Source organism: Zeugodacus cucurbitae, chromosome 5, assembly GCF_028554725.1.
Source record: "Zeugodacus cucurbitae isolate PBARC_wt_2022May chromosome 5, idZeuCucr1.2, whole genome shotgun sequence".
Lineage (NCBI taxonomy): Eukaryota > Metazoa > Arthropoda > Insecta > Diptera > Tephritidae > Zeugodacus > Zeugodacus cucurbitae.
The window spans coordinates 33,555,047-33,567,961 of NC_071670.1; the positions used below are offsets into that span (position 1 = coordinate 33,555,047).

The 12,915-nt window shown below is 37.2% G+C and overlaps 1 protein-coding gene across 5 annotated transcripts in view; it reads right to left on the minus strand.

The window, feature by feature from the left end:
- LOC128921948 (putative uncharacterized protein DDB_G0291608) overlaps window positions 1-12,915 on the minus strand; it is a 68,699-nt gene that overhangs the window by 18,773 nt on the left and 37,011 nt on the right. The window contains exon 1 of one of the 5 annotated variants that reach the window (XM_054231011.1): window positions 2,462-3,338. The exons of 3 other annotated variants lie outside the window; for them this stretch is intronic. In XM_054231011.1, the coding sequence (XP_054086986.1) occupies window positions 2,462-2,470 (9 nt within the window). In that variant the 5' untranslated portion in view covers window positions 2,471-3,338. Of the gene's footprint in view, window positions 1-2,461; window positions 3,339-12,915 lie in introns of those variants that run through there. One more of the 5 variants, XM_054231012.1, reaches the window with a different exon arrangement.

Below are 12,915 nucleotides of genomic sequence, written 5' to 3' on the forward strand. Positions count from 1 at the left end.
TAATAATTCGCAAACTCTATGCATCTGTAAGCATATTTGTTTCGATGCCATCTGCAGTGGCCAAAACAAATTCGAACAACAACAACACCTACACCAGTGATATTAAGCATTGACTATAAAATTCAAAGAATCGTCATCCGTCAAATTAAGTCATGCCAAACAATCGTATAGAACCAATAGTTTTTTTTGTTGTCAGTTAAAATTCTTGGCCATTGGCAATTCGTGGCAGGCGTTCGCACACATTTGGACACTTGCCAAAATTCGGTTTTATGAGATTCTCAGTTTCACACCAGTCAAACAAAATAAAATAAACATGACGAGATGGAATGGGGACACGAGTGTCAGATCCAAGGGGGTTCTTGGACAGTTTGAACCCCCTTTTTATGTGCGACATATAGAAATTATTAGTAATAGTATAATAGTAGCTTAATAATTGTGAATTTTATTCTTTTATTGCTACATAGGGATCATGTTTTATATATTTACAGTGGAACTTAAGTAACTCGAACTTCTATAACTTGAAGATCTCCATAACCCGAACTCTTGAATTGGCATTAGAAGTGAAATTTCATAAAAATGTCCTTCCATAAATCGAACTTTTCGACCAGAGCATGATACAAGTGCCTATAGAGGCACAATTTTAAAAGAGGCAAACAATAAATAACAATATTCATAAAATTATTTAATAGCGATCTGCCTTATTTATGGAATACTCGTAAAAGAAAGATAATATTATATCCATAAAATAAGTCTTTCCCAAAGATTCATCAGTTTATAGCTGCCTATACATAAGTACAAGCATCTGTAGCGTTCGACAGCGCTAAACGGTTACTAGTTACGGTACTCAATATACTTTCTGGTTGTGTGATTATTTTGTTTATTTTGCGCTGTCCCCTTACAGCACCGCCGGACTGCTTTCCTCAGAGAATTGCTCGGCAACGACAGTTTTATGTTGGCAGCCCAAGCGGCCGAGAGGTTGTGTGTATGTGCCAAAAACCACTGACTTGACACTTCTCCTTTCAGTGCACGCCCCCTTCGGTGCGAATAGCTGCCGTCAAGCAATTGCTGCTGTTGATTGAGCACTTATGGAATATTGGACCTTTGGTGTGCGACAGCGGTGCGTTGTTGACTGGCGAAAGCACATACATATGTACATCCGTTCATGCAAATTTACTTTTTTTAAATATAAGTTTATTTGTTTACGCCGTGAAGCGTAAAATGTATACTTATATGTTTTGTTTTTGTAAATAAACACTTTATTTGTGAATATTTGACATTCTTGTGTGAATTAGCTTAAAAATACTATTTTTTTTGCAGTAATTTTATTCCACTAATTTTGGCAACTCATATACGTGACCTCTGCAGCGTTAATGAGACTATAATGTAGGTTAAGGTATCGTCAGTTAAAATACGGAAGCCTTCTTCTGTCCACATCTAATAGCTTAGTCCAGAGTACCTTAGACTCCGAAGCATTAATGTGTTTACGTAAACAAACGTCAGCATTCCCTATTCAGAATATCATTCCTGTTCCATGATCTGGGGTCTGACTGAACAACTGCGAAAATATCTCGAATTTAAGGTTGTATTTACTATACATTTATGCCACTCTTACAACGGTATTTCAATTTTTGTTAGCTTGGAACTTCTACTTCAATTTCCATTGTCCATTTCTCAACAATGCTTTCATTTCTAGTGTGAGCATGATAAACATATAGTATTAAAGTAATTCAATTTAAAACACAATATTTCTATAGGCTTAGGCGCCATTTAATGATCCGCTCCGCCAGTGCTTAGCAACTCCTTATTTACAAATGTCAACAAGCCAAAATATTTCTTTCTTTTGTTTGCTAAATAAATGCCTTAATTAGAGAATATTACTCAAACAACTCAACGGTTTTATTTGACTTTATATCTCATCCTTTCCCCATTAAACGAAAATGCGTACATATTTTAATGATTTTTATGTTTGTTTGTTTACTACATTTAGTGTCTTAATTATGCAGTTTTTTATTACAATAAAATTTATTTGTTTACAAACTATCTGTGGGTGATCGCAAATCGTGTTAATTAGGTGTTCGGCTGAAAAGTAACTGAGCAAATTTTCGTGTGTAAGCACTGACAACACTTTTAAAAAACATTTTCTACTGTAAGTTTTATTAACTGTTTCCTGATTATAGTTGTTTTTTTAATAAATTGTTAGACTTCGCATTTTCTAAACTGGTAGTAAAGCTCTGATTAAATCATTATTGAAGCGAAAACTTCAGGAAAATGTTTCATCTCAGTACAGAATTTATTATGACACCCTATATACTATGGACCTCACTGAATTTTGTTGCGCAACACAATTTCGTTGCCTGCAATTCAAAATCTATTTTATCGTTTACTCTCAAACCTGAATGTTAAAATCGCACAACTTTGCTTTATGCTTCATATTAGGTTAGATATTGAAGATTCATCTCACCTTGTTCATTCACCATCATTTGCGGTGTCTGCGTTTGCCGCAAAAGCTCATTATATGAATCGCACATTGTTAGAATATTTCACACTAACTTATCTTTTTCTGGTTCATTCATGCGTTTGATTCCACTTTAATTTCAATTAGCTACTAATCACTATAATTTCAATATATTTGTTTACAAAATTTAATTATTGAAATTTGCTTTTTGCCACTGGTTTCAGAAAGCTCCTGCACACTTTTCACATAACATCAAATCGATTCACACATAATAAACGCTTAATATTGGCAATATCCGCCGGCTGGCAACTGTGTTGCCATTTTTTGTCGAAATTTCCGAATGAAATCAAACAAATTAACACCAAAAGCAGCCGTAAAGTGAAATGCTAAAGAGCTTATTTCTTAAATTAGCTTTTTAAAATAAACACAAATTTCACCGCATACACCGCCAGCCGTTAAATGGCAAACTGTCGTCAGTCGCTTTTGCAACTCAATAAAATTTTTAAGTATTTTTCGTATTTGAAAATTTTTGGAAGAGCTGCGAGAAGCCCACATCAATTGCGAAGACGACGTTTCCTACGAAATTTTGTTTTCCGATTTTCCGTTTTGCTTTGCAGCCAAAAATACACACATTGGTACAGTGGCCGCAAGAAGTGTCGGCCCAAAGGTACGAGCAGTGCCGCGACGCCTTGCGTTTGGCTTCGCGCACCATTCGCCACCGCCAGTGTTCATTTACTGTTACTTTGTTTACTTTTCACATTTTTCGAGATATTAAAAGTCATAAATTCTCGCAATTGGCTGGCCATTGCAATGAGTGCCACTGACTGACGTCAAGGTTTGTTTGTTCCGAAAAATTGAAATTTCAAATTCTTTTTTCAACACTGTGCGTCGTAGGGAAAATCGAACAAGTGGTCGAGGGAAAAAGTGTGCAAAAAATGTATGCACATTATTTCCATCTATTTAATATAAAAATTAATATGTTTAATAATAATGCGAAAATGGAACCAAAAAAGTCACGCCCTCATATTTTTGTGGCATTCCTCCAATTTTATTTTCTTCTTCCAAAACTAAACTTTTTCGTAAAGCACTATTACTTACACCAACTTTTGTGGCACTTAAACTGTTCTATAATATTTGAAGGCCAATTCCACCAACACAAGCACATTATTAGTATTCGCTAATTTAATTCTTAATTTCGGACTGTGTGGCTTTTTGCCTTTTCCAAGAATTTTGGTGTGATCATAGTTGTGGGAATGATGTGCTCTCGAAACTGTGAAATAAATACTTAAACTCGATGAAATTACTTTTACAAATTATTTTCTTGTCCATTGTTAGTGCTGATACGTTGTTGTTGCAATATTCGTGGAACTAATATGTCTTAACTTTATATAGGTAGACAATATTAAACTAACTTATATCTCTTCTTTACTTTAAACAGCTCAAAATAGTCCGTGAGGTCACTTGTTTTAAGATTACTGTTGCCCATAGCAATTGCAACAGACCGAAAAGTACTTATCCCAACAAAGCAGAACAAATTGTTGTGAAACAACTTGAATATACAATTCATAATATTTCTGAAACACCGATTGTAACGACATAACCAAAAAAAATGTTTAGAAAACCAAAATTCAAAAAAGCTAAATTTATTGCCTTTGAATACCAAAAGGCAGTTTGACAATTAACTTTTAATTCCTTCAGCCAGCACCAATCTGTCAGTTTCCACAGGGTATTTCTTCACTTCTATGAAGAACTCATCAAATTCTTTGGACATCTTTCCAGAAGCGCTACTTTCAAAACGAAATAATTATTATATTTGATCGAATTATTATTGAAACATGTTATGGAGTCATCTAATCTAATAGTAATGTGCTAGTGAAATTTCTTATCGCCCATTTAAAAAATCGTTTCTAAACAACCTTTCACAAAGCCACAGTGCAATCAAATTACGGCAAAGATTGTAATTTAAATTATGGGGTCTAAAGGGAATACTTGATGAATTATGAGAAAAATGCAGCAGAAAAATGAAGGCTAATTGGGCATCGCGGTCATGGAATGCAATCAACTAAGAATAAGAAAAAGAAGAAGAAATAAATTGAAAGAATTGGGAACAACGTTGAGCATACGCCTCAGGAGCGAGGGCGCCAAGGCAGAAAGCAGAAATTTAATAAAAATGCAAGTTAAAAAAAGATTTGCAGTGACGCTCATTGGGCCTCGAAATGGAGCGACAAAGTGAATGTGAAGAATGCCACGGCAAGCGCCATACGTAATAGAACAAACGTGTGAGGTGAAGTAGAGAAGGTGTGCGCATGTATGTAGATAGGTTGCATAGATGATGATTGAGGGTAACCTAATATGCTCCCACTTTGCTAAGTACCTACTATGTATGTATATATGGATGAGGACACATTTCTGAACGAGGGCACATCTGCTGTGCCCACCATGCAACAAAAATGAAATGGATAAAAATCGAAGCAGCAACATTAAACATGAACAGTAAAAAGGAAATAGAGTGTAAAGGAATTAAAGTGCATGAGATGCGTACCGTATAACATTGTGTAGTTTTATGTTCCTTTCAGGTCATGCGGGAGCTAGCTGTGTCGCAGATATTCAACCGTGTAGGCTGTAAAGGGCTTGCGGATGCTTGAATGGTAATGTTTGTCAATAATCAAGGCGTAAAAAGGATGTGACATTAATAGCATACATCAGCATTGCAAGAAGCGCAATAAAAGCTATTCATAAAAGGCGACACATTTCTCATGGAACGACTGCATTCGAATACTAAGTTAACAAAATACCTCCAATTGAATGCATGTAAATATATGTGCATATGGTTTACAGTACTAAAGTCATCAGCTCAGATGAGATGTTCCAGAGATGATGATTTTAGAAATCCTTTCATAAAGAACCCAGAGGTTCTTCTATACTAATATTATAAAGAGGAAATGCTTTTTTTTTGTTTGTTCGTCTCGAATAGACTCCGAAACTACTGAACCGATTTGAAAAATTCTTTCACCGTTGGAAAGCTATACTATCCCTGAGTGAGATAGACTATATTTAGTTAAAAAAATAGGGTTCCTTACCAAAACTCCGATAATGTAAAAAAAAATACCAAAAAACTTTCTTTAATCGCGAATGCTGCGAAAACGATTGAAGATATAACAAAGTGATGTACTACAATTTTGTAGAACTTATCATTATCTACGTCGCGACATCATACCTCTAACTATTATAGTTTTGTCACAATAAGCGATTTTATATAAAAAAATTAATTAAAATACCACTACTTGAAAAGGCTCTTTATTTATACCTTAGTATTAATCATTATCGAAATAAATGATTTATTATTTAAGATCGCTTCAAAACCTTTATATAACTTTTTGAATTATTAGATTCTGACATACCATTCAAAACATATCACGAGTTAAAAATTTTGAAATTTTTGAATGGTCCTGTGCGGAATTAATAATAATTGTCGCTTAATAATAATCTATATATATAACAAGTAAGGAAGGGCTAAGTTCGGGTGTAACCGAACATTTTATACTCTCGCAATTTATCTATTTAACTTTATTAATATTATAATACACAATTTGACCCACATATTCGTCACATATATTGTATAAAGTCCATTGAAAGTGGGAAACCCTAATATTAGGTTAGAAGCACCGAGGTCCTCATGTTCGATACGTGGGGCCTTGAAAACCTAAGGTCCGATTTCGGCGATTTTTAGAATGGGGCTGCCACACTATAAACGTAGTATTTGTGCAAAGTTCTGCACCGATATCTTCACTAGTACTTACTTTATCTATTGTAAAGTAAACGATTCAGATTGTCTTCAAAGTTCTGGTATATAGGAAGTAGGTGTGGTTGTGAAGCGATTTTGCCTATTTTCACAACATATCATTGGGATGAAAGAAACTATTACAAACCAAGTTTCATTGAAATCGGTCGCGTAGTTCTTGAGATATGGTTTTTGACCCATTTTCCATTTTGTAAAAAAATCTGAGTGCAGCTTTCATCTGCTATTTCTTATGTGAAATTTAGTGTTTCTGACGTTTTTCGTTAGTGAGTTAACCCACTTTTTGTAATTTTCAACCTAACTTTTGTATGGGAGGTAGGCGTGGTTATTATCCGATTTCTTTCATTTTTGGACTGTATTAGGAAGTATTTAAAAAAAACGACTGCAGAAAGTTTGGTTTATATAGCTCTATTGGTTTGCGAGATATGTACAAAAAACTTAGTAGGGGGCGGGGCCACGCCCACTTTCCCAAAAAAATTACATCCAAATATGCCCCTTCATAGTGCGATCCTGCATACCAAATTTTATTTCCATAGCTTTATTTATGGCTTAGTTATGGCACTTTATGTGTTTTCGGTTTTCGCCATTTTGTGGGCGTGGCAGTGGTCCGATTTTGCTCATTTTCGAAAGCAACCTTCCTACGGTGCCAAGAAATAAGTGTGCCAAGTTTCATCAAGATATCTTAATTTTTACTCAAGTTACAGCTTGCACAGACGGACGGACGGACAGACAGACATTCGGATTTGAACTCTACTCTTCACCCTGATCACTTTGGTATATATAACCCTATATCTAACTCATTTAGTTTAGATGTAATTTTTTTGGGGAAGTGGGCGTGGCCCCGCTAGTAACCACGCCCACCTCCCATACAAAGGTTAGGTTGAAAATTACTAAAAGAGGGTTATCTCACTAACGCAAAACGTCAGAAACACTAAATTTCACATAAGAAATGGCAGATGTAAGCTGCACTCGAGGTTTTTTTACAAAATGGAAAATGGGCGTGGCGTCGCCCACTTATGGGTCAAAATCCATATCTCAGGAACTACTCGACCGTTTTTAATGAAACTTTGTTTGTAATAGTTTCCTTACATCCCAATGATATGTTGTGAAAATAGGTAAAATCGCTTCACAACCACGCCTACTTCCTATATACCAGAACTTTGAAGACAATCTGAATCGTTTACTTTACAATAGATAAAGTAAGTACTAGTGAAGATATCGGTGCAGAACTTTGCACAAATACTACGTTTATAGTGTGGCAGCCCCACTCTAAAAATCGCCGAAATCGGACCTTAGGTTTTCAAGGCCCCACGTATCGAACATGACCTAACCTAATATTAGGGTTTCCAACTTTCAATGGACTTTATACAATATATGTGACGAATATGTGGGTCAAATTGTGTATTATAATATTAATAAAGTTAAATAGATAAATTGCGAGAGTATAAAATGTTCGGTTACACCCGAACTTAGCCCTTCCTTACTTGTTTTTAAAAGTAGTTTGTCTGTAAATAATTGCTGTCGAATAAAGTTGTCCCCTAAAGGAGATTTATGGTTTTAAATCTGTACTCATTTAAATATTGTCACCATTTTATGCACATATTACTGAATAGCTGAATGAAATTCTACATCCGAATAAAATTAATTCCTCCTGTGACTAAATCGCATTAAATTGTGGTGGAATGGAACACACAAATCCGCACATAAGCAATGGGGCTTGTAATCTCTTTGCCATTTAATGCACGAGTGAGAGGAGGAAATGAAAGCAAATCAGTGAATGGAAAGGACTTTTTCATTTCGAAATACGTTTGTCAAAGCGAAGAACTCTGGAGCGAGTTTTGCTTGTCAAAATCAAAATAAAAGTACTGACTCACTATCAAAGCAAATTTCGTTTACATTTTTATGAGCTGGTAGTACAAAAAATGGACCAGCGGAGACCAGCGCAAAGCAAAACAGGATAAATATTTAATGAAGTGCTGGAATAAATATAGACATGTAGCACAAATTGCAAATAAAACAAACTGCAGTATATCTATTACATTTGCTAAGAGCCGGAGCCCTTTTGATATTACTCTCGACGGACATTTTTTACCCGCAGCATACATGTATTCATTCATTGCATTTGTCTCTGGTTGGTTGTACTTGGTTGTCACAATGTAATGAAGATATAAACATAGTTATCCTCATACACCGCCACACAGCACATACATGACAAATGAGACAAAAAGGATGTCCGGTATATTAGCATACATGCAATAATGTTTTGTATTAGCATTTCCCCAGAAAAAGGTAAAATTACCATATGCCCATAAGTACCCATAACGGCACTGTCTACGTCAATTCCAATTAATCCAGTTAATCCGGATTAACGCCGCCGTCTGCAAGGGGTATAACGGTTGTTTCTGTCACCCAGAACTAAAATAGTTATACATGGGATTATATGTATATATACAAATGATCTGGATGCCGAGTGGATTCGAAATCCGGATGTCTGTCCGGTTGTCTGTGCAAGCGATAACTTGAGTAAAAATTTAGTAATCTTAATGAAACTAGATACTTGAAAATGGTCAAAATCGGAGCATTGCCACGTCGATAACCGAAAACATATAAAGTGTCATAACTAAGCCATAAATAAAATTATGAAAGTAAAATTTGGTACAGAGGATCACAATAGGGATGGGCATATTTGGATGCAATTTGGGCGTGGCCCCGCCCCCAAATACGATTTTTGTATATATCTCGCAAACCAATAAAGCTTTCTACAGTCAAACTTTCTACAAATGGAGTAATAATATTTAAAATTAGACCTTTTTTTATTTCTTTTTCTGCGCTGTATCTTTTAGACCAAATTTCAAACTTTATATTATTGAAAATTACAAAAAATGTCCCTACAAAAGCCACATAGTTTTCAATTGAATGACCAAATGACCAAAAATACTTCTGCAAGCAAACATCACGAAGAAAGGCTCCAAAACGATTTCACAATTCACAGCTATAAAATATTGTAATACTATAAAGGAAAAAACGTTAAATTCTGCTCGGCCAACTTTAAAAAACTAAAATATTATTACCACTTCTTTGTACAACAACAATCACAACACTACTACAGTATAGAGATAGGATATTGTAATTGTGGAAATTTGAATAGCAACAACTCAACCGCAACAAGCATCCGAGCAAAGGGAACTTCTGAAAAGAAACGTTGGAAAAAGTTGTACAAGAAGAAGGAATTCGCACCGCCGAGTTGATCGCACACAATGACATCCGCCGCAATAACGGTCAAGTGTCTTACTTGTTCCGTTATGTCGTAAAGGAAAGCAATAACAGACAATTTGAAAAGACAAGTAATTGAGCCAACTCTAGGTATGTACTCACGCCTGAATTTTATGTCTGTGGTTTGCAGTTTCGGTGGCTAATACTACTAACAGCAAGTATATACAATGATGTAAATGCATTTGCTCTTACAAGAATAGCACTGGTCAGCACAAGTTTTTTGGGTGTCTCTTTAGAAGGATGACATATTCAGTGTCTGTGAAAATGTCAAGACGCAACAGCCAAATGTTGGAAATAAAATGCCAAATGTTGGAAAGAAGAAGCACTTTTGATTGCTTAGCTGAAAGCACTTAATGACAATAGGACTTCAGTTGTCTGAAATTGAGTGCTTTGAATTTCGTTAGATGGACAGGTTTTTGCAATAAAAAAGAAATTTTGTGCCTAGAAAAGTATGCGGCTATTGTGATAAAACATAAACAGAAGTGAAAAACGCCCATAAAATATTGGGCTTAAAACTATTTTAGAAAAAAAAAAAATATAATTTAATAGATATAGCTGGCACTATGTAGTATATTTCGAGCACGTATCGAGCATCGTTCAAAATAATTTGGTAATAGTCCGTCCAGAAATAGTCCAAACGACAGTAACATCAACAAATTGATGATTCAGATCAATGTATGGTGCTGTCGATAAGTCCACAGTTTTGATCGGTAAATTATTTACATTTCACTCGGAGACTAAACGAATCCAAGGCGAGGGAATGTAATAGCTTTTTCACACAAGACGTAATTGATCAATTAACCGGCCTTTGATCGATTAAAACGCTGGTTTAGATCGATTTACCATACAAAATAAAAATCTATTTTTCCACATTAATTTTTGAATTGTGCTATTGAAACAGTGGCGAACGATATTCAATAAAAACTACTCCATTTGAAGAAGAAGAAAGCGTTGTCTCGTTTAAGCAAGATACAGTGTACATTGAAAATTTTTATCGCAGATACTAAGCAAGGCGAATCTTTATAGTAGTGTTTGATGATATTAAAGTAGAACATTTTTCCTTATTTTAATACTTTTTTCTCCAGAAATAGGTTTCACAGCCACAGAATATTTTAAAATAATAAAGTTAATGACATTTTGCTCAGACCAGTTTTAGAAATACATTTCAAAGATTTTCAAATGTACGGATGTAAGCCATTATCAGTATGCAATCCTTAACTCTTCTTCTTCTTGACTGGCGTAGACACCGCTTACGCGGTTATAGCCGAGTCCAAAACAGCGCGCCACGTATCCCTCCTTCTGGCAGTTTGGTGCCTATTGGTTATACCAAGCGAAGCCAGGTCCCTCTCTACCTGGTCCTACCATCGGAGTGGAGGTCTCCCTCTTCCTCGGCTTCCACCAGCGGGTACTGCATCGAATACTTTCAGAACTGGAGCACTTTCATCCATTCGAACAACATGACCTAGCCAGCGTAGCCGCTGTTTTTTTATTCGTCCATCGTCTGCGGTATTCGCCGTTGCCAATGTTTAAGGGACCATAAATCTTCCGCAAAACCTTTCTCTCGAAAACTCCTAGTGTCGTCTCATCTGATGTTGACTTCGTCCAAGCTTCTGCACCATAAAGCAGGACGGGAATAATAAGCGACTTATGGAGTTTGATTTTGGTTCGTCGAGAGAAGACTTTACTGTTCAATTGGCTACTCAGTCCAAAGTAGCACCTGTTGGCAAGTGTGATTCTGCGCTGGATTTCGAGGCTGACATTGTTGGTGTTGTTGATACTGGTTCCCAAATAAGGTTCAAAGTTATGACTGTCAACAGTGACGTGGGAGCCAAGACGCGAGTGCGCCGACTGTTTGCTTGATGACAGGAGATATTTCGTTTTGTCCTCATTCACCTCCAGACCCATTCGCTTCGCCTCCTTATCCATGCTGGAAAAAGCAGAACAAACGGCGCGGTTGTTGCTTCCGATGATATCAATATCATCGGCGTACGCCAGCAGCTGTACACTCTTGTAGAAGATTGTACCTTCTCTATTTAGCTCTGCAGATCGTATTATTTTTTCCAACATCAAGTTAAAGAAATCACACGAGAGTGGGTCACCTTGTCTGAAACCTCGTTTGGTATCGAACGGCTCGGAGAGGTCCTTCCCAATCCTGACGGAGCTTTTGGTGTTGCTCAACGTCAACTTACACAGCCGTATTAGTTTTGCGGGGATACCAAATTCAGACATCGCGGCATAAAGCTGAGATTCCAATCGGCAGCTCCTTTTCGTGCTATCGAAGGCAGCTTTAAAATCGACAAAGAGATGGTGTGTGTCGATCCTATTTTCACGGGTCTTCTCCAAAATTTGGCGCATGGTGAATATCTGTTGATTTTCCAGGTCTAAAGCCACACTGATAAGGTCTAATCAGTTTGTTGACGGTGGGCTTTAGTCTTTCACACAATACGCTCGACAGAACCTTATACGCAATGTTGAGGAGGCTTATCCCACGGTAATTGGCGCAAATTGTGGGGTCTCCCTTTTTGTGTATTGGGCAGAGTACACTGAGATTCCAATCGTCAGGCATGCTTTCTTCCGACCATATTCTGCAAAGAAGCTGATGCAAGCACCTTATCAGCTCTTCGCCGCCGTATATGAATAGCTCGGCCAGTAATCCATCGGCCCCCGCCGCCTTTTTGTTCTTCAAGCGGGTAATTGCTATTCGAATTTCTTCACAGTCAGGCAATGGAACATCTGTTCCATCGTCGTCGATTGGGGAATTGGGTTCGCCATCTCCTGTTGTTGCACTTTCACTGCCATTCAGCAGGCTGGAGAAGTGTTCCCTCCACAAACTCAGTATACTCTGGTCATCAATAACTAGATCACCTCTGGGGGTCCTACAGCAGTGTACTCCGGTCTTGAAACCTTCAGTTAGTCGCCGGATCTTTTCGTAAAATTTTCGAGCATTACCCCTGTCAGCCAGCTTGTCAAGCTCTTCATACTCACGCATTTCGGCCTCTTTCTTTTTTGTCTGCAAATGCGTCTCGCTTCCCTCTTCAGCTCTCGGTATCTTTCCCATCCCGCTCGTGTTGCGGTCGATCGCAACATTGCGAGGTAGGCAGTCTGTTTTCTCTCCACTGCGAGACGACAATCCTTGTCATACCAGCTGTTTTTTTGGCTTTTCCGAAAACCAATGATTTCGGTTGCAGCTGTACGTAAGGAGTTTGATATGCCGTCCCACAGCTCCCTTATACTGAGATGCTGATGAGTGCTCTCAGAGAGCAGGAGTGCAAGTCGAGTAGAAAATCGTTCGGCTGTCGGTTGTGATTGCAGCTTCTCGATGTCGAACCTTCCTTGTGTTTGTTGACGTGTGCGCTTTTCTACACAGAGGCGAGTGCGTATTTTAGCT